Source organism: Balaenoptera musculus, chromosome 12, assembly GCF_009873245.2.
Source record: "Balaenoptera musculus isolate JJ_BM4_2016_0621 chromosome 12, mBalMus1.pri.v3, whole genome shotgun sequence".
In the NCBI taxonomy this organism is placed as follows: Eukaryota; Metazoa; Chordata; class Mammalia; order Artiodactyla; family Balaenopteridae; genus Balaenoptera; species Balaenoptera musculus.
Window position 1 is genome coordinate 39,554,456 of NC_045796.1, and position 21,804 is coordinate 39,576,259.

General features: G+C 40.2%; 1 protein-coding gene across 2 annotated transcripts in view; it reads right to left on the bottom strand.

Annotated features, from left to right (window-relative positions):
- The window catches only part of CLVS2 (clavesin 2), a 77,541-nt gene extending 64,418 nt beyond the window's left edge, over positions 1–13,123 (bottom strand). The window contains exons 1-4 of one of the 2 annotated variants that reach the window (XM_036872108.1): positions 13,113–13,123; positions 13,032–13,034; positions 5,465–5,678; positions 4,090–5,019 (exon numbers count right to left, since the gene is read on the bottom strand). In XM_036872108.1, coding sequence (XP_036728003.1) covers positions 4,090–4,478 — 389 coding nt within the window. In that variant the 5' untranslated portion in view covers positions 4,479–5,019; positions 5,465–5,678; positions 13,032–13,034; positions 13,113–13,123. Of the gene's footprint in view, positions 1–4,089; positions 5,679–13,031; positions 13,035–13,112 lie in introns of both variants that reach the window. The other variant, XM_036872110.1, reaches the window with a different exon arrangement.
- Positions 13,124–21,804: the final 8,681 nt, after the last annotated feature.

Below are 21,804 nucleotides of genomic sequence, written 5' to 3' on the forward strand. Positions count from 1 at the left end.
TAGAATCATTTTAACTTCACTGTATTTAATTGTTTTCTAGTGGTTGTTAACCAGATTCCAGATAAATTGTTTGTTTACAATTGGTTGGTTGTGGTACTAAGTATAGAGAAGTCATTTATAAGTCTAAGAAGGTAAAATACCACTTGCAGGCTAACTGACAAATTACAGGCCACATATCAGAATACATGTCATCATTATGTTTCAGGTAACACAGTTTACTCATGAATATTCCCAATAATTACATGCCAGGGAATTTCGACTTCTCAGATACCTGCTCTCATGCCCTAGGGTCTAGACCACAATCTACTTTCGTTCCAAACTTCCTTTTCTTAAGGTAGTATAATCTATTCTAGCTTCTTGGTACATTATCATCACACTCTGTTGATGAAATCAGGTGGACAATTTGAAGGTATCTGCTGAGTCCTAAGCAGGGCACTGTCACTCAGGAAAGCAAGACAGCATGTAATATATGGAGGACTACTGCATCACAGTGCTGCAGGGTAACAATCCGTTTGTTTTTAATTTTGTGGAATTTACTTTTGTTTTCAGAAATTATGTTAGACGATTTGAAAAGAAAACAAAAAGATAAAAGTGTGTGAATCTTTGCCAAGGATAGCCTGCTCAATAAATGTTAACAAATCATCTGAAACATGTTCTATGTTTTTTTAAAAAAGAACCACAGACCACACTGAAAGTCATTTTGACATTTCAGTATTTCAAATATTTTTTTAGCTGTATTAGAAGGTGGGTACACTGTAAATATTATACCTCAGTCTCCTGAAGATTCAATATTTCTTGTAAAAGCTTTGGAAATGGTCCAGTTACTTGCAATAACCTGAAACTGACCTGCACTATACTGCAATAGGAAGAGACACTATTTTATTTATAGTCACCATCTCACACACATTTACTGTTTCCAGTCTCCTGAGAAGCACAGAAAACTGTCCTAAAAATTCAATATAGGAGAAAGTATATATCAGATAACTGCCTGCTTAGAATTCTTTTTTAAAAAAATGCATAACTCAATTCAACTCAACAAACATTTACTGAACATTAACTCTAGTTCAGGTGCTGTTATAATAACATGAGGCTTAGTCTTTTTTTGTTATACAAAATTCTTTTACAAAGTTTTTCAAAATTCACAAAAAATCTTGATTATTCCCTTTGGGAAGTTGGAAATAACCTGTTATCCAAATAAAGGGGGATATTTTCTTCTACCTCATTTCTGGAATTTCCCTGTGTAATCCTGGACAATTCCCACCTATTCTTTCTTTAAAACAATGCTATTTTGCCCCTTTTAATAATGTTATTATTTTTTTTTTTTAGTTGTTGAAAGCCAGGTAATTCACTGAACAACTCAAGAAGGTGGTTAGAATTATGTTCAGATGTGCAGTCTTCTCCAGGGACCCAGGTTGTTTAGACTGGTGGGATCAGAGCAGGAAGGTGAGATCACCTCACTCACAGAACAGGGGAGGGATGAGGAGCAAGAGAATTTGGCACATGGCATATCCAGCTAACAGAGCAAGCATAAGGTAAACACCTAGGGAAGGTGGCAGAGACTTCTGTAGTAGTCAAGTCAGATAAGCCTTGAAAATGAATAGTGGAGGAAGGAAGGGGATTCAGGCCAAAGGCAGGAAAAGAGCTGGTGACACTCTGGGCACTGTCAGAAAGGCAGCTGTCCTGCTGGTTTCAGAGCAGGGCAGAGGCAGTTCTTATGCACATCTCCCAATGATAAAGGTTTACAGAGGATGCCGAGAGGGTGGACCTGCTTATCCACTCGTCATTGTATATGTATATGTAGATATGGGATAGGGGGGCGCAGGCAGGGAAAAGGAGGGAGGGACTTTTTAAAAAATATATAGGAGGAGGAAACTCAACTGAATTTTAGATAAGCTCCAAATAACTTGTATACCTTTTGATCTTGAAGTACTACAACTTCTTGATCACACCTGTTCATTTCCAACCACAGAAATTGAATTCACAATTATTAGTCTATAGGCCCTGTAAGGTATTTTTACAGGACATGGCTTTTCATTTTTAATGTCACATGTACAAAGTTTTAATATTTAAGATTTTGTGTAGATTTAAAGAAATAGTTCGACATATCAATTAATAAGTCCCCTCCCATTGTAGATTTCCAGGGAGATATATTTGGATTACTAGTAACTTATCCTTTACATGAAAACATGAGATAGACAACTAAAACATAGTTTCTTTAGTAAGTCCAAAATAATCACCTTTTCACATACATGAGAACTACAAGTGGCTTTTATCTTAATTAGGTTTATAAATCAATGTCAATATTAGCTCAGTTATAGAAATAAATGAAAATAGGTTTGATGTATGCTCATGTCTCCCTAAGGGCAATCTGCTTCCCTAATGATATCTTTAACAGACTTTGAGACATATTTAAATACACAATTTCCACAGCTCCCATTTCATGGCAACTCAATAAACTAAGTTCCAATCTAACTCATAAAATACTAGGTTCTTTCCTGAATAAAATTTTTCAGCTTTGATATACACAATAATTGGTTTGCATAACCCTACAATGTACTTCTTAGATGAACTAAAAACTTTTTAAAGAGAAATTGTGGTCAAAGGATGGCATTTCACGAGCCTTTAAACTTTGCTACCTGATAAAGAGTAGAGTAAAATCTCTATAATTAACCAAAGTAAGAGACAGAAAGAGAACTCCATTCCCCTCAATGGCTAACTCTATGAGTTTCTTAGCTTTATGATACTTCAGGTAGTAGTTTATCTTTATATTTACCTAAAAAATAATCGGAGTAGTTCTCAACGTAGAATTACAGGGAAAAGGAGACCAACTGAAGGGTTAAACGCCTGTTAAAAATATTAATTTGCATTCTAAAGTCCCAAGACTCTGAGAAGCCTATCTAGAGACCTATAAGATCCATAGGATTTCTCAGTAACTGTAAAAGTCTTTTAAAGTTGCTCCAGAGATGGTTTAAACGAACCAGATGCATCAAAAATCACCATTCACTGCACTAAAAATACAACGATGTTTTAACAACAAGCTTCTTATGATTCATAATTCTGGTAACACTTTTAAGTTCCATGACATTTATTTAACTTCGAACTTAATTGAAACTACCTTACACAAAGGTCTTTTATAATTTCTTGTATCTTTCAATCTGAGAAAATAACTCCTCCAACTGAGGAAGTAGAAGAGTCATTGTCTGTTTTTTTCTATTGTCATGTAGATGAAGTAAGAATATTAGTTCTCCTCCATTAAAAAGCCAGAGAGCTCAAAAAGTCTACCAACTGACAGATCTGAACATTTTTCACTTCCTTCCAAAAGATGAAAGATCACATCAGACAGGAAACACATTCTTTAGATTAGTGACAGGTGTAGAACAAGCACACAAGTCAGCCTGTATTTTCAGGGTCGGCAGCGTGCTCAGCAACAGAGGGGACAACTCTTCCTTTTTACTGAAGTGACACACATCATATTATTCCTTCATCTACACATCACCAAGCAGAAAAGTTTCCAAGCAATAAAACTACTTGAGCTTGGTTGAATGCCAGGGTAGTCTTAAGAAAATAAAATCGCAGTACTAAAGAGAGAGATGAGGAGGAGGAGGTGGAGGACGATGGATGATGGTGATGAATCCAGTTTAAGAATTTCTTTAGGAAAAAAAGAAAAAAGAAAAAAGAATTTCTTTAGGAGGAAGGAGGGAAAGTTGTCTCCATTCTCACACTCATTTCTCCACAGAACAGTAAACTTATTTAGGAGTTGAAAAAATTAGCAGCTTTATTTAGAAGCTGAATGATTTAGATTATACAGCACAATAATATGGTTCATGAAGCACCTAACGCTGCAGTAGAAAACGGGCGCTAGTGAAGTACGAGTTTCAAAGGTAAAGATAAAAGTCCCAGCCCTCCCCCCAGGGTGCCCACCAAAAACGCATTTCTTAGTTCCAGTTTCTCTTCCCCCCACCCCCCACCCCGCCCCGAGCCAAATAAACAGTAACGTCAAAGCTGTAAAACTATGACACTACTCAAGATAAATTCTGGAAAGTGGGAGAGTAAAAGAAGCCTTAGTACAAGTTCGGATTTAGGACTTACCTGCTCTGATCCCAGTTGGCAGCGAAAAGGACTAGAATCTTCCTGCCATAGTGGTCCAGATTGGCTAGGCCCCCAGGGAAGCCATCCTTCAGTGCCTGCTTGATGCCAGGATCAGTGGCCTTGAAGCTTTTGAACATGTCCAGGTTCTGCTGCCGGTACTCAAAGTACTGGGCCAGGAGGCGGAAAGCCTCGAAGTGATGAAACTTCCTGGCCCGCAAGAAGCGTAAGATGAAGGCATCATCTGTGCGGAGAAAGCCAATGTCCGGCCTGGTGATGACCATATCCCTCACCTCCTGGATGTCCTGGTGCAGTGTGTCTGGGTTCTCATTGAGCTCCAGGCGCGCTTTCTCCAGGGTCTCAGGAGAGAGACCAGCCTGTAAATGAGTCATTGTTCTGCTTGTTCCCGAGCCCTGCCTTTCTCTCGCTGGCTGTCCCGCCGCACCGTTGGCCCTGGTCACTACCACACGCCGGCCTCCAGACCTCGCTGCTGCCTGCCTTCTCTTCTTTACGGGAAACGATTTGTCTTGGTGTCCAATCAAGTACCCTGTTGCTCCTGCTTCCCCACACCTTTTCTATGAAGGATATAAACTTCTTTGCCCACCCCCTAAAAACAACGTCCCACTTTAGTTCCCTTGTCCCTTTCCTTCAAAGAGATGTGGACCTCTGGCGGCCCAGCACTCCTCTTCTTGTCCTTTCTCTCTCCTAACAAAACACCCTTAATTGCACCCCGCACGGGTGGTGCTGATCTTGGTGCTGTCCTCTTCTCTTCCGAGATGTAACAGAAAAAGCCCCCACGCACATCTCAGCCCCAGCACTGTGATGCTTCTGCGGTCCCTACTGAAGGATGCTCCTGCCAGGGATAACGATGGAGATTCTGATTAATAATAAGGCGGCTCTTCAGCGCGGAGCTCAGGGCGGGGGAGAGCGCGTCTTTGCCAGCAGGAAAAAGAGAGAAAGAGAAAGAGGGGGGAAGGAGCTTATTTCTCCTTCTACTTATTCAAAGATGCTATTTCTAAGACATTTGTGGGATTCTATTTAAAATGACTGTGATCCAGTTAGGTGGAGGCTCTGCAGATAGCGCACCTTCCCTCCTCCCCTCCTGGATACACCGTGATCTCATAAGGCACCAGAAGGGGGTTTGCTGGCGTTGGCACCAGCGTGGGCTCCCCCCTCGACCCCACCCCCAACTCCTGCCTTCCTCTAGCCCTTTATTTCAACGGACTTGCTGCGGAGGGGTTGGGGGGAGGGATCTCGCCGGGAAGGTACATTGCAAATGCAGGGTTGGGGGAGGAGAGGGTGGGGAAAAGGAGTGGAGGATAAAACCTTTTCTATAATACCCCAAAGCAAGAGAGAAGAGAGAGCAGCCGGCTCCTACCAGCAAACCCGGAGGCGGGGACGCTAAGCGAGGCGGCCCTGCCTGGCATCCATCGGCCGCGGCTTCGGAGGCGGCGGCGGCGGCGGCGACAGCGGCATCAGCTCCTGTCGGTGGGTCGGAGCGAGCGGAGAAGAGGGACGGCAGCTGGGACCCGGGCAGAAGACGCTCCGGGGAGCAGCCCTGACCGCATCGTCCGCGAGCAGCCCGCTTCCTCCTAGGGCCACCGGTGCCCCAGGTTCTCGCCCGGCCCTGCCATCCTCGCCGTCGGGAGAGGAGAAGGAAGCGAGCGAGAATCGCACGCCTGGATGGAGAAGGCCACGCGGGTAGCCGCCGCCTTTGCGCGCCCGGAGCCGCCGGGACCGTGGGCGCGGCGGGGCGGCCGCTGCGGGGCGCGGGCCTCACGCTGGGCGCTCCCCGGCGGCCGCAGTCGGGCGCGCCCCTCCGGGCTGCTGCTGCGGCGGCTGCGGCGGCCGCTGCTCAAAGAGGACGCGGCTCAGCCTAACTCCTCTCTAATTACCCCGGCACAGATCTCGCTGCGACGTAAGCACTCACTCAGCTCGCGCACGCCCTCGGGCTCCTCTCCCCCTGACTCGTTTGGGTAGGATCGCAGTTTCCGTGGCATTCAGATATCCCGAGCCCCAAGTTGAGCCCGCTCCTGGTCCCCACTGCCGGGATGGCTGCTCGGGCGGACATGGCCTGGCCGGGCGGAGCCGCGACGCCTTGCCGCCTCCCCACGCCCCGCTCTCCCCCTTTGTGTGCGAGACCCCGGCGCTGCCCGGCGGCGAGTAGCTGTAGTAGATGGAAATTCACAGCGGCACACATTTTCTAGTTCCGGTAGGAGGTAATTTGGTTGTGGAAGGAGTACGGAAACATTGTGTCCTTTCCACATTTTGTTGTTGACAGAAAGGTTGAATTTAGTAAAGAAGACCAGAGTGGTTCCAAAGCATTGTGCTGATGATTCAGTGTCCGGAGGAACTTATGTGGATAGGATTTCGACCATAAACTCTGGCTGCTAAATTCCTGTTGAAGAGGATGGAAATGAGCACGGGGGGGGGGGGGGGGGGGGGGGGGGGGGGACCAGTTCTCAGAGGAAGGAAAAACAGGCGCTCCTTGACTTGCTTCTCATCTCATAATAAAACACATTTCTGGAGATGCATATGATGGTTCCCTCAGTTTTATACATCTGTACACAAGAATCATCATAAATGAACAGAAGTCTTTGAGCTTAAGATGATTGTCTACGGGTTTGAGAAAAAGCAATGTTTTCTATTTTCAAAGCACAGCATGTTACTGAGCATGTCACCGAGAGCAACTTTTGGCTTACAGACTGTCGAATGGGGTCCTGAGTTCAGGTTAACTCAATGCAACAAATATTTACTGAGCTCCACTGTGTGTGAGCCATTGTCCTAGATTCTATGGATAGGTGGTCTTGAAGATAAGAAAACATTGTCACATTTGATGACTATTAGTACCTTCAGATTACAGGCACACACTTTTTGTTATTGTTCTTAAGGTGATGGTGTTGACAAAGAGAAAGAAGGAGGATGGCAGACCTATACCACTTTATTAATTAAAGTAGTACAAAGTAATGTAGGAACCAGAATAAGAAAATAAATTATACACACACAGGAAGTCATTATCCTCAGGGAATTTACATTTTAAATGGGGGAGGCGGAAAACAAACCATATAGATGTATGTGTATTATATATATATGCACTCTATGTATTCAAGGTCCTTCTAGGACTTCATGTGATTATGACTCTCAAAAGCATTCTGAATGCAATATGAACTGTTAAAAATTTTTGGTTCCCATTTAAAAAAAAAAAAAGGAAAAATTCAGTTTAGACCAGTATTCAGTATTCAGTTTCTAACTGAAGAAAATGTCTTATATCAACTGTATAAAGAGGTTTTAGCCGTCATCAATATGGAGAGACAGTTCTCCCGGGGTCTTGTGTTTCTGCATGTCTTATGAGCAAGGCACTAGCTATCCTTTTTTCGAGACTATCCTTTCAAGGCTGTATGCATAGTGAACAGCCTTGGAAGAGCCTTGGCAGCTGGAGATAGTACCTCCATCTGAACGAAGGGTATAGGTTTGCTTAGAGCTTTAGGAGATAGTATCTCTCTCTCTTTCCTGAGCAAAGGGCAAGCAGGCTTATTTGGTTTCCTTCAACTCAGAGCTACTCTCCTGTAACGCCACCCACTGTGTATGCAAATATAACCTGAGCCTCTTCTCTTAGGCTTGTGGGAATTGGGGCTCAGGAAACCAGTCCCAAATAAGCTGATGCTCAGTGTGCTTTCTGCATCTGAGTCTTTCATCGCTAACTCAGGAGTTGTGCATCCATGAAACTGTGGCCAGCTAACTTGTTAGCTTACAAACTGGGTTAAATCTCAAATCCTTCAAGGTGCTTAAAATGCAATTGCTTAATTTTGTTCTCTGAGATGGAAATACTAGACTATATCTTTAGAAAGGAGTTTATAAAATAAAATTAAACTCGTTGGTCATTGGTATGGTGTGACCTATATTTAGTGATGATATTTTCATTATATATCAATAATAGAATTGCCTCAAATAAGGTTCATTTTAACATATCAGTATATGATCTAAATAGCTTCTGTTATGCAGTAGCATCGTTGGAGTTGGTCAGTTATATTTACAAACTATTCAGTCCTGCAATGATCCTACTTTTATTCTGTTTCCCTTGCACATTTGAAATCAAATTAAATATGTAAAGCCATCCAAGAATTAAACAAGGTGTTTATCCAGATGACACCAGAGCATTTGATTCTCATTCAATATTAACTCACTTTGCCAAATTAATGCAAAGTAATGTAGAAACCAGAATATGAAAATAAGTTAGTTAAACAAAAAGATTAATCAAATCGTAATCAGCAAATAATTAAATCAAGGACTTCAGGTGTTTTCGAGCAACCTGAAAAGACAATTTGTTTTACTGCAATATTTAAAAATGGATAGAGTGAGTGATTTATGCTTTAAAGCATTTTATCCCATTTGCTGTTCAATACAGTATACATACCAAAAGGGGCAAAAAACAAGATGTACAGTTCAATGATATATTACAAAACAAACACCTGTGTAAATACCCACCCAGGTTAAGGAACAGAACATTGCAGGTACCCAAAAAAACCCCATCTCCTCCCCTCATAACTACTGGCCTCTCTTCCCAACAAAGAAAGCCATTCTATCTTCATTTTGAAAGTAATCACTTCCTCGTTTTTCTTTAAAAATTTACAAACTAAGGAGCGATGCACTACAAATTAGTTTTTTGTTCTTTAAGTTGAATAAATGTAATCATTCATATGTAATTTTGTGATTGGCCACTTTCACTCAATATTATGTTTGTGAGATTCACCTATCTTGTTGCATGTAGTTAGTTCATCCATAGTCAGTGATGATGCATGGAATTTCATTTTATAAACAACATACTTATCGATTCTCCTGTTGATGGAAAATTGAGTTGTTTTGTACTTGGGGCTCTTAGGACTCATGATGTATAAATATATTGGTACAAGTCTCTTAGTGCACATGGACATACCTAGGAATGAAATTGCTGGGTCTTGTGGGATATGCATCTTCAAATTCAGTAAACAATGCCAAATTATTTATATCCAAATGATTGTGCCATTTCACCTTCCCCCCAGCAGTATATGAGGTTTCTCTCTGTGCCACGGTTCTCGTAAGTTCTTACTAGTGTCCATCATTTTAACTGTATTTTAATTGCAACCATGTTCTGATTTTGAACAGGGGAATTGCATGGTGACTTTCATATGCATTTCTATGATTACTACTGAGGTGAGCTAGTTTTTATATATTTGGCCATTTGTATAACCTTTTTTGTGAAGTGTCATTTTAAGAATTTTGCCCATTTTTATAGTGGATTGTTTATTATTGTTGGAGTTCTTTATAGATTTGGAATATGAGCCCCTTGTCAGTTACACATGTTATAACTATCTTCTTCCAGTCTGTAGCTTGCCTTTTTACTCTCTTAATAGTGTCTTTTGATTAACATAATTAAAAATTTTAATGTAATTTAAAATTTCCCCTATGAATAGTGTTTTCTGTGTCTTGTTCAAGAATATTTTAAACAGGTCACCGAGATATTCTCTCATACTACCTTCTAGAAGTTTTGCTGCTTTTGCCTTTCACATTTAGACCTGCAATCACTTGAGACTGGGTTGAGTGCATGGTGTAAGAAAGGGATCAAGCATTGTTTTTTTCCTATATGAATATCCAGTTGACTCAGCACCATTTACTGAGACTATTTATTGAAAAGACTATCTGTTTTTCCTGCTGGGAAGAAGAGCTACCATCGTCACAAAATAACTGTCCATATATGCATGGATTTTAACTCTATATAAATTTTAAGCCCCACAAGACATCATTGTTTTATACAACTAATATTTCTCAGTGGTTCTCAAAGTGTGGGCCCCAGGCATTAGCATCACCTGGGAACCTGTTAGAAATGTAAATTCCCACCCCTGACATACTGAATCAAAAATCCTGGTGAGGGATCTCAAAACGTCATCTGGCCAGCCTTTCAGGTGTTCATAATTTACACTAAAGTTTGACAATTGTTGCTTTATATTTACATACATATTTATTCTTTTTGTTGTTCTTCATTCCAATGTCATTGCCACAATGATCTCTATTGCGGTAGTTAATAGACAAGATTCTTTCCTCCAGAGGTTTATCTTTTTTTTTTTCCTCTCTCTCTTTTTTTCATATATAGGTAGTACTACAGATAAGAGTATGGCCTTTAATAACATTGCATAGACTAGGTGTTGCAGATGTAGTTGACAAATTCTCATTTCATCTTAGTGTTGTATTACCAGTGATATCACACCTTCACAGAAACCAGTAATGGGAAATTGATCCAGCTATCCTCCTGATGATACAAATGCTTCCCAGAGACCCCATTTGATACAGCGAGGGTGATTGTACTGCCCTCCCTTCTTTCAGAAAAGTAAATGTACTCAGGGAGGTGATTACATTAAATCTTATTAGCCTGACAGGTTTTATTAAATTTATAACACATATTATATACAACTATTTAAATTATTATTTCATATCACAGATCTATATTAAATTAATTGTTAGTTATTTTATTTTATTTTGCAAAGTTGCTCTCTACTTTTAAATAAGGCTTTCCTAAAAGGATTTGCCTGGATCACTTAATTCTATGTGTCAGTAGTTCTGATATAGCTGTGCAGGTGAAACTAGATTAAAATTATCATTAAGGACCACCTCAAGGAAAAACACTCCATAAAAGGTTTAAGAGGGGTGTGTGTGTGGGGGTGTGTGTGTGTGTGAAGGTCTGAATGGATGTATATGAACCTCAGCTATTTTTAATACAATCAGCAGCTGGGTGCTCACTCCCCGGGCAGCAGTTTATTATAAGCAACACTAACACCCCTAAAATGAGTCCCCCGAATATGAATACTAAAGAGTCTATCAGGGTGAAGATACTTCAATAAAAAAGCATGTGGAAAACTACTATTTTGCTGAATTTCCCAGAGTTGTCATTTCTTAAATAAAGGCAGTGTATCCAGGCTTGTCAATGGCAGTGAACATGCCTGTGACTAAATGTCATCCTGTTGCTAGTGTCTCATCAGTAGATAAGAACAAATTCAGTTCTGCTTCATTGCTCTTATTTTGAGGCATATAATTTCAGTTATAACATATTTTCATACCAACTGCTCAAACTTGGATCTCTTTCATTTTTGTTCTCCAAAATATTGAGAATGCTGTTATTGCATCATATCTGTTAATAATCATCTAATAGGACCTGGGTTTGTTCTAATGGAACATAATTAGCTGAACTTCATGAAAGTTTGAAGTAAATTTTATACAACAAGCACATGGAAACCATATGTATGTTGGCCCTGCCTATAGTCCCAATGCTCAGCACACATCAAATGTTTCAAAGGCCCCAAGTGGAAGAAAAGTAAAACTTGTGGAGTTAAAAAAAATCCCTACATGCTCCAACTGTAGGCGAATTTTTTAAAGTGGAAATAGTGCACATAATATACAAGTGAAATATTTTAGATTTTTGAAACCAGTTGTCTTTGACATTTGCCTGAATGTTATAAAGTGGCTTTCTAGGATTTCTTCTGCAGTCCAGTTAAATCATCCTTTGAAAGTACTTTCCTTAGATTTCCATTGGTTCAATTCCTCTCAGGCTACAGTTACAAACATTCATGTGACTTTTCCAAACTGTTTATCTTCTGGCTTACTAAGGAGGATTTATATAGAAGAAAGTCTGGAAACTGTCCAGCTGGATACGTGTTGATGGATTATTAAGATGACACTCTTACTGATACAAAGAGTGCTTTAAAAAATCATCCTAGTAAGTCATGGACCGATCCTCACATGAAGTTTGAAAAAAAAAAATGTTTAAAGATGGGAGTGGAGTTTCAGTTCTTTGCAAATTCATTTATTCTTCACTAAATATTTATTGAGAACCAATGTAGACCCTGTGCTAGGCAACTTTCTGCTTCCTTTTTAGCTCACCACTGTAGAATATACTGTAGCTAAATTATCTGAACTATTAGAGGATTATTTTGCAAAAGTGTCATTTTTAGGGTTGTATTGCAAAGGTCATGGTTTCTAGTTTCAGATGGACACAGGTCTATAAACTCAAACAGAATCCTTTGGGATAATGACCACTATCGGGGATACTGTGGATTTTCAAATTAGCGCCTTAACCTAAAGGGCATCCTTTTAGCATCTCTTTAGGAGCAGCTAAATTTTTCTCAACCATCCAAAACAGGTTTTCTCAACCTATTTTAGATATTGTCCCATGAACCAATAAATAAGATAGACCTTTGGGTGTTGTGCAATCCCTGGAAAGCTTGCTTATCTAGTATACTTCCACTCAAATAAGTATATTATAAAAGAGGAGTGAGTTATAAGAATACAACCTGGGATCCTTACAAAGTGTGTCTGTTGGCTCCCTGTAATTAAGAGCGACTGGTCTTGGCTTCATCAATTGAAGTGAAGTTTAGCTAGTTTCTGTATCTGAATAATTAAACGTCTTTGATAGTACTTTTGATGACAGTTTTCTCTTTAGCGATGTCAGCAGCTACCTTACTTTCTCTGTCTCTGGTTGACCCAGCTTCTCACAGCTGAATCCAGTGTTAGCTGCTTCTGAAGAGTCTGGTCCTTCTCAGCCTCCCAGGTCAATCAAAACAAAAGTAAAGTGTCAACCAGAGTTTCCAAATTCAAATGGCATTAGGGACCCAGCAGCTGGTATCTTAAACTGTGAAGCAGCCTGTGTAAGGCCACAGGGAGTGTTGGTAACTGCGGCAAATTTTGAAAGCATACTCAACGTTCAGACCTTCTGGTTTGTTTCCACACTATGCAAGCCACCAGAACATCTGCTGGGCTGCCAGTTTGCATCCCTTGACATAAGCTAATATTTTCTGCCTAAGCTATTCCTCTATCATGCTTCAAACCTGAGATTTTGTGGACCATCCACTGCAACTCCCAGACCCTCAAGTTGTGCTGCCCCACTGACCTCCCCTGCCCTTCAGCTTTAGCAGCCAAACTCCCTGGGACATGGTGTACCAGAAGCTCACTTCCCATACATTCCCTAAGTCACAGCACCTCAGAACTCCCTCATATTTGACCCGCAGGTGGGCCCAGTCCGTGAGATTGAACTGCAAAGCATGCCCCGGACACTTGCACGCTGACCACCATCTGTTATTCTGCTTTGCTGGTTCCGGTTGCTGTCCTTGTGGCTAGAACATGGCCTTGTATCTGAAACCAAGCATCAGTCCTCAATCAAAAACTTCTCCGGAAGTTGACCAGGAACTCTCTGACTTCTGAACGTTCTCCCACCAGTCTAAGCACTGGAGGCTGCAACCCTTGACTTCCTGGGCATGCAGCCAGGCACCAGGACCTAAGGGCACGTCTCTCCTCCAACACTGTGTGGCAAAGATATAGGTCCTTCCGGAGAAGCAGCCGGAGCCCAGCAGCATCTCAGGCAGCAGATTTTCTGACTCCATCTTTCTTCTTTATCCAGCCAACATTGTTCCTGAGTCTACCAAAATTACAATTCAAGGCAAAATATACCCTGAATAGGCCAGAATAGGCCTTCTGTTTTCCACTCACTGGATTATGCAAGTTTCTCCTCATATTTGAAGAAACCGATGGGGAGCTTGTCATTGGCCACCAGATGGAAAGCCATCTGTAATACACAGGCCAAGATGTGCTGCCCTGTAAAACGGGGATTTGGCCCAGTCAACCTGCTAGCTGCCCATTTGCATACTACTTGGTTGCAAAGGTTAAAAGACATATTTACTATAAATACTTCCCCACACCTCAGCCGCTTTGCTGCATGTGCCTGTCAAGTTACTATGAAAAAAGATTTGAACAACTCTCACAATGAGGTAAAACATAAGAAAATAACATCATAATGAGAAAAAAAACTGTTAGTAGTGATTTTCTCCAATTAGAATTTTCAAATTATTGCTAGAACCCTAATGACTGAAAATAATATCCTACTTCTATCTTCTGATCCCGTAACCCTCCAGAAGCTACAAGACAGGACTCTAAAGATAGTTGCAAGTTTTCTGGGATCCAAGTTACAAAGGAATATTAAAATAGTTTGATGTATATTCATTGTGGAGCAAAAGAAATAAAACACTGGTGTCATGATTTCAAAATTAAACAATAAGTGACTTCATATGGCTGTAAGAATTCCTAATATATAAAACAACTGAGGGAAAAAACGTATGGCTCAAATCTTCAAGATACCCCCTGTTTCAAATGAATAGATTTACTCACCATCCCCCATAATTGTTTTACACTTTCTTCCATTGCCATCCATTATTTCCTGCTCACAGCTTCAAGAGCGGAGCTCAAGTCAAAGACGTGGTCTGGCTTGCCAGCAGAGGGAGCTACAAACTCGCTAGAGCTTGACTAACATCCAGGTACCAAAAGCACAGTGGTCACGTGGGGTCTGGGCTATCTAAAGCCAGTTGAAAGTAGGGTTGCCTGATTTAGAAAAGAACAAAAGAAAATACACTCAGATAAATTTGATTTTCAGATAAATAACAAAAAAATTTTTAGCATAAATATGTCCCATGAAATAATTGATATATATTTATACTAAAAAAAATTAAATCCAAATCTAACCGGATAGCCTATATTTTTTCTGGTAGGCTTAGTTGAAAAGTCTGTTGCCTACAGAGGGGAAGAAAGAAACTTTAACAGTAAAAGACAGTGCCTATTGTATCAATACCAGAAATGGAAGCAGGGAAGAAATAAGGGAAGGAGCTGGTGTGTAAGAACCAGGCTCATACTGATGGCACTGCACCCGTCAGGTCAGGTGATCCAATGTCTGCAGGAGAGTGGGCTGCAGGACTGTGGGGTAGCTGTGAGGGTAATAGGAGCAGTGGATTCAGGAGGCATTTTCCACTGGAATTCACTATGCATGTCTGCAGCCTGGGAAGCCCGTCGTTTGATTTATCTGGTCTATTTTATGTGATTGCCTTGACTCTTGTAGGGAAGGCAGAGGCTCTAGGACATTGCTCTGTCTCATGCAAGGGAATCGAGAGGTTGGAGAATTAGAAGTTCAGAGAAACTCAGTGGATGTTTGAGTTAAATGTGCTTTTGAGTATAATCCCAGCCTTTGAAGTGTGCTGTGGTTTAAAGGACCTGGAAACAGCAGGCACAACTGTGTCCACTTGCATCCACAGGAGATGTTTGGGATTCCTGAAGAAACGGATTAAATCTTATTTGTATTGACTTCCCCACCCCTGATACAATCATGTCTCAAAGGAGCTGCCATGGATGTTTATGTTGATTTGATGTTTTGTGATTATGAGACTGAAAATTATTTTTCTCCAAAGACAGGAAATGGGACTTTCAGAGCTTCAAGAACTGTATATTTGTTTCAAAAACAATCAATGAATCAAAATGTAATTGAGACTTTAAAAAAAGGGGGGGGGCTTCCCTGGTGGCGCAGTGGTTGAGAATCTGCCTGCCAATTCAGGGGACACGGGTTCGAGCCCTGGTCTGGGAAGATCCCACATGCCGCGGAGCAACTAGGCCCGTGAGCCACAACTACTGAGCCTGCGCGTCTGGAGCTTGTGCTCCGCAACGGGAGAGGCCGCGACAGTGAGAGGCCCGCGCACGGCGATGAAGAGTGGCCTCCACTTGCCACAACTAGAGAAAGCCCTCACACAGAGACGAACACCCAACATAGCCAAAAATAAATAAATAAATAAATAAATAATTTTTTTAAAAGAGGAGGAAAAGTAATCTGGTAAAAACAATTGCATCTCTTTATTAATATAAAGCTGAAATATTTCACTTTGAACACTAAAAACTATTGAAGCTAAATCTTTGCAAGACCAAATACTCCTGTCCTATAGGAAATGGTTAGCTATACTCTGGTGACAGAGTAATTTTAATGTGACCAGAATTTAAGTCATTGGATGCGTAAGGAGAGTACCATGTAGAGGAGCAATGAACTTTATTACCATCTGGTGATGTGCTTTTGGAATCACGTCCCATCCTGTCCCCTTCTCATCTCACACCACTACCCAGTGCCTTGACTTGTACAGAGACTCACCTGTATAAACAGCACTGCCTTTCCACCAAGTGAACTGCAGCATTCCCAAGGAAGACTGGTGTTTCAGCCTACGACGCTTAACCCCGGAAAAAATCATTTTGAGCATAAAATACCATATTAGACACCATGAGAATAAGGAAATGGCATGAAATTAGGAACATCAGTCAAAGCAAGAGCTTTAGTTTAGCTCATAAGCTTTATCTTTTATGATAATGCTCAGGCTGTCTGGTTTACATGAAAAATTACTTAGCTTGTATGCCTTAAACCACCTTCTAAAATTCACTTTACTGCTTGTATAAAAGTATATTTTAAACTTTCTCAAACTTGAGAATTTCTTATAGTGTCAAATAATAGATCAACATTATACTAATCCCTATTAGCTGTCATTTTCCGTGAAAATGACACAATGAGAATGTACTCTTAGTTTATCTCCTGCAGAGGAGTCACCAAACTCATGACATTGGTAACTGTTCAGGTGAAGGCAGGGAGGTAAAATCAAAGAGGGGCATCATGGGGCTTTAAGTAATTTGGCACTATTTTATTTTTTAGTATATCAGTGGATATAAGGGTTACCTCATAATGTGCTTTCTATTTCTATGTCTTAAATGTTTCACAATAAGCTTTTAAGAAAGAAGAAATCAGAGTTGCTTCAATCATACACATACTTTGGTGACTTGTCTATACGGGTCAAGGTATGTGATGCACATTTGTTTAGTATGATTTTTGCTTTTAGGCACATAATCACCCATCTTCTCTGATGTTTCCATATTCATCCAACTACAAATCAAAGAAAAATATTCTGATGAGCTATCAAAATGGCTTTATATTTTTAAAAAAATGTTATTGTTTATGGGGTTCTTCAACCTCATAAACCTCTGACTACCACCCTATCTCCTCTCCTTTAAACTTGTTGAAAAGGCTGTTTAAAGTCACCATCTCCTCTTAATCATCCTCCATTCACCCTCAACCCTGCCCTCTGACTTGCTCCATTAAAGTTGTACTCACCATGCATTAGTGGTTGTCACGAACAAATTCTTGCTAAATATTACTTAATCTCTGTAACATTTGCACTGTTAATATCCCCACGTTTCTTGACATATTCTCCAGACATCTTTGGGCTTCTGTGATCTGATATTTATTTGGCTTCTCTCTTCTGAGTCCTGCTTCCACCGCTTATTAGCCGTTTCCCTTGACAATTTTACTCTAAGCCTATTTTTACCTGTAAGCCTAATTTTCTTCACTGTAAAGATTACTCATTGTAACATTACTTGGACTGCTTATTGTATCCATACAATGAAATACCGGCAACTGTTTTAAAATATAAAGTAAACCAGTTGTGATCATCTGGAAAAATTAAGTTGCACAAAAGTAACACAATCTTAAAAAAAAAAAAAAAAGAATTATCAATCACAACATAAATATGCAGAGAGAAGGAAAAATTAGAGGGATATGCACTAAACTTTACTGAAAGTTATTTTGCAGAATGGATTCTATAATACAGTTACCTTCTAATTATGTATTTATATCATTGTGAATTTTGTAAAAGCATATATTATTTTGATAGTCGTAAAATGTGAAAGACAAGGTGAGAAATAGGGATGTAATATACTTCATTTTATTGTTGGATTAATTAAATGATACAGCACTTGGCACGGTCTATGGTATACGGTAAGCCCACAACAAATGTTAACCATTATTGTTATTATTATCTCTCTGCACCTTTGTAGTTTCATTATTCCTTTCCCAATCCTAAAACATTTCTGTTCCTCAGGGTTGCATTTTCAGCTCTTTCCTATTACTCTACACACTTCCCCTTCCATTCTATGCCAATGACTCACACCTCTCTATCCAAATTTCCCTGAGGAGCTCCAGACCCACCTACCACAGTCTTGAGCTTATTTCTACCTGTAGATCCTTCAGCCTAAAAATGCAACATGCATAAAACTGTAGTCTTCACGTTGACCTTCCATAAGTACTCTGCCTCTGGGTTCCCTATTTCAGTGACTGGTAACCCCGTCAAGCCATTGTGTAAGCCGAACCTGAAGGTCAACCACTGTTCTGCCATCATCCTTCACTACCAATCCCTTGGTTCAGTCAATTCGTCCCCTGTATCTCTCTTTTTTTAAAAATTTAATTATTTATTTATTTTATTTTTGGCTGCGTTGGGTCTTCGTTGATGCACGCGGGCTTTCTCTAGTTGCGGCGAGCAGGGGCTACTCTTCATTGTGGTGCATGGGCTTCTCATTGCGGTGGCTTCTCTTGTTGTGGAGCACAGGCTCTAGGCACATGGGCTTCAGTAGTTGTGGCTTGCGGGCTCTAGAGCGCAGGCTCAGTAGTTGTGGTGCATGGGCTTAGTTGCTCCACGGCATGTGGGATCTTCCTGGACCAGGGATAGAACCCATGTGCCCTGCATTGGCAGTCGGATTCTTAACCACTTTGCCACCAGGGAATCCCCCCCCATATCTCTTTAGTAGCTCCAGGGACCATCCACTTCCTTCCAATGCCATTGCCATTCCCTTGGTTACATCACATATGTAACCACCTCATGTTAGTCTCATTGCCCCAGCTTTATACCAATTTATTTATTCAACAAGCATTTACTGAGCAGAGGTTATAGCCAGCGAGGAAAAAGATAAGAAAATTTGCAGTCACGACTTCTGTTTCCAACAATGTCGGCTTTATTATTCTTATTTCGTATAATATCACACATATTATTCACATTTGATTTTTTTTTAAGAATACAAGCATTTTCATGCAATCATATTATGGATGACAATGATATGACAGTGATAGTATGGTTGGTCTTGAAGACACAGAGTAGATGAAAACCAGCTTAGAGTAGGACTGTGTGATTTCAGGAAAGGCTTCCTGGAGGAAGTAACATTTGGGCTGAAATCTAAATTATGAGTAGGAGCTGCCTGGACAAAGAAGAAGAGAAGTGTCCCAGGTAAGAAGCCACATTGTAACATACTGACATACTGAGAATTTTCGATGTCGCAGAAGCCAGACTTCTTAGCATGAGTCATTCTGTTCCAGTGCAGCCGAAATTTGGCACCAAGGTAGAAGAAACAGAAGCAAATCCCTGTAAACTGTGTAAGGAGATTAGACTCTGTCCTAAGGAAATGGAAGCCATCACACAATTGAAAGCAGGATGTCACATAGCAAGATGACTGCCCTAACCACAGGGTGCCAGTCTCTGCGCTTCAGTCAGAGTGAACTTTGTATCTCCTCCTGAAGCCCCTTCAACAGATCTCTTTTTCCCTCAGTTTAAAGTCCAAATATTATCTGACCCTTGCATACTTCTCTACTCATTTCTCTTGTCATTCACCCAGCTTCAGTAAAATCAATCTCCTAGCACATCCTTGAAAGTAAAAGTACTGCACAGTCTCGCTTCTGAGCCTTTCCACACTCTGCTCCCTAATCCTGGTACATGCTTTTTCTATTCTTCTTCACTGTGGGGGTAACAAGCGCTAATCATTCAGGGCTCAGTTTGAAATCAACCTCATTATACGACCCACCCACCTCTGTCCACCATTGAGCCGTGCTCCTACTCTGTACTCATAACAATGTATGATAACCTTACTGTATCATATATCATGCTCCAGTGTAATTGCCTGCTTTCTCCTTGTTTATCCTGTTCCCTAGCATGCATAAGTTCTGTAAAGTTAGGGCTTTGTCTTGTAGGGATGTGGTAAATACATGTTGAATTAATGAAACACCATTTGGTTTTCTGGTTTAAAGAATATACCAGGTTTCTCAATGAATTAAAAAACTCAAATAAATATATCAAAGAAAATAATATAATCACAGTAATTTAAAACAGATAAGAAAAAGAGTTATGAATTATATGGTAGAAATTAGATGAGTAATGTCTGAGTCAAGAGACCAGATATTATGTCTTTCTTACTTGCTATGTTATTTGGTTAGGTTATTTAAGATCTCTTAACCACTTTTTCTTCACTTGTAAAGTAAAGGTGTTCATGTAGATGATTTCTTACACTTCTTTCAAATTTAAAATCCTCTACTCAGATAATAACATTAAATGTAGGTAGCATCTATGTAAAGTACGAATGTTTCCAAGATTATTTAACTAGCAATATGGTTTGTTTACTTCTTTTCAGTTGTGTAAAATGAGAGTAAATGAAATAATGTATATATTATTAGCTATAATATATAATGGCTATATTATTAGTCACTATGATTTGATTAAATATCTTTCATACTCTCTTTATAAAGTGGTTTGTTTTTGTGATTTTGCTACTGAATGAAAAATTTAATTCTTAAATAAAATTGAAGTGGAAAACAAGTTTGTCTCAACTCGAAATGATGTCTTGAAACCCACTCTTAAATCTACCCTTAGTAATTCAATTTTAATCACCAGAATTCAATCTTAGATAGAAATTCACTTTTCAGTTGAACGGTCTTTTTTCTCTGACTCTGTATCTTTTATTAGTAACTTTTTATACATTAGCTTCTTTGATTAGAGCAATATGGAAGCTGGCATGGAGAATTCAAAAAGTTCATATTATACTCTTTCAAATGAGTATGATTTAATGTCAGTATGTTGTTATGTGGCTATAGATATAGAATTTCCAGCTTTAAATGAAAAAGGTAATAATCACCTTTGAGAATCTACCACAAACTGTCAGAGCAAAATTAAAAGCAATTCATCAAAGAGCATACTGACTGTCTTAGTAGAATGGACATTGATTATGTCCCAATTAAAGCAAACATGACTCACACTGAATGGAAATCAATTGACTGTCTGTATGATAAGCGTGATCCTCCCTTCGCTGTCTAGGACAATGGAGCTATGAAGATGGCGGGGAGAGAGATGTGCTTCATCTGTATGTCACACAGCACTGTAGTGAAGTTGCAGAAAGCTGAGGATGGTCCCAAAGAATGTGTGGCCAAGGAAAAAACAGACACAGCACACCGTTCATGCCCCACTCCACTTAGGTACCAGCAGGCCTGAGGAGGGTACTGTAGAGGAAACTCTGTAACGTGCTGGCCCCAGGGAGATCCAGAGCTTCTCCATGGAAGAAGCCTGTGCTTAGGGGAGCATCTGAGTGAAGGGCGAAGGAGGCCCCTTCTCCCATTATAGCCAGGGGGTGTGCATTACAAGGACAGAATCATAAAGCACGCGCCTTTAAAGTGTTGTGTGCAGATGTATCTCTCACCAGCCCTCACAGCAATGGGAATTCCACAACATATCCTCCCTATGCTGCTGTGATACACTCAAAGATTACCCAAAAGCATTTTTAAAACGGAAAAAATAAATTCTGAGGTTATACACAGTTTGTTACATAACACTAGAGTGTGAGAGTGACGGCATTAAATCTGATCAGCTCCGTTTATTAGTTGCCGTAAACCTTTTATGGTTTGTACAGACAATTGAGTATTGCAGTGTGATGAGACGAGAGCGACCACCGTGGTGCCAGAGTAAGCTCTCCGGGTTGTGTGAATTCAGGAACCCTCACACAAACCATGAGAGCAGCTGCTTTGACTAAAAATCTTACTGTAATTCTATGCCATTCTTTCCCCACAAAAACTGTTTATTTCTACAATGTTATATAGTGCATTTAGCTAAACTGCTGATTAAAACCCTCTTTTTTCTTATTATTTGTAGATTTTTTTCTGTTGTCAATTACAAATATGCTACATATTATCAACCTTCTTTTGAGGTTGTAGATAAAAAGAAGAAAGGAACAACCTATGCTGATTTAATTTTTAGACTTCAT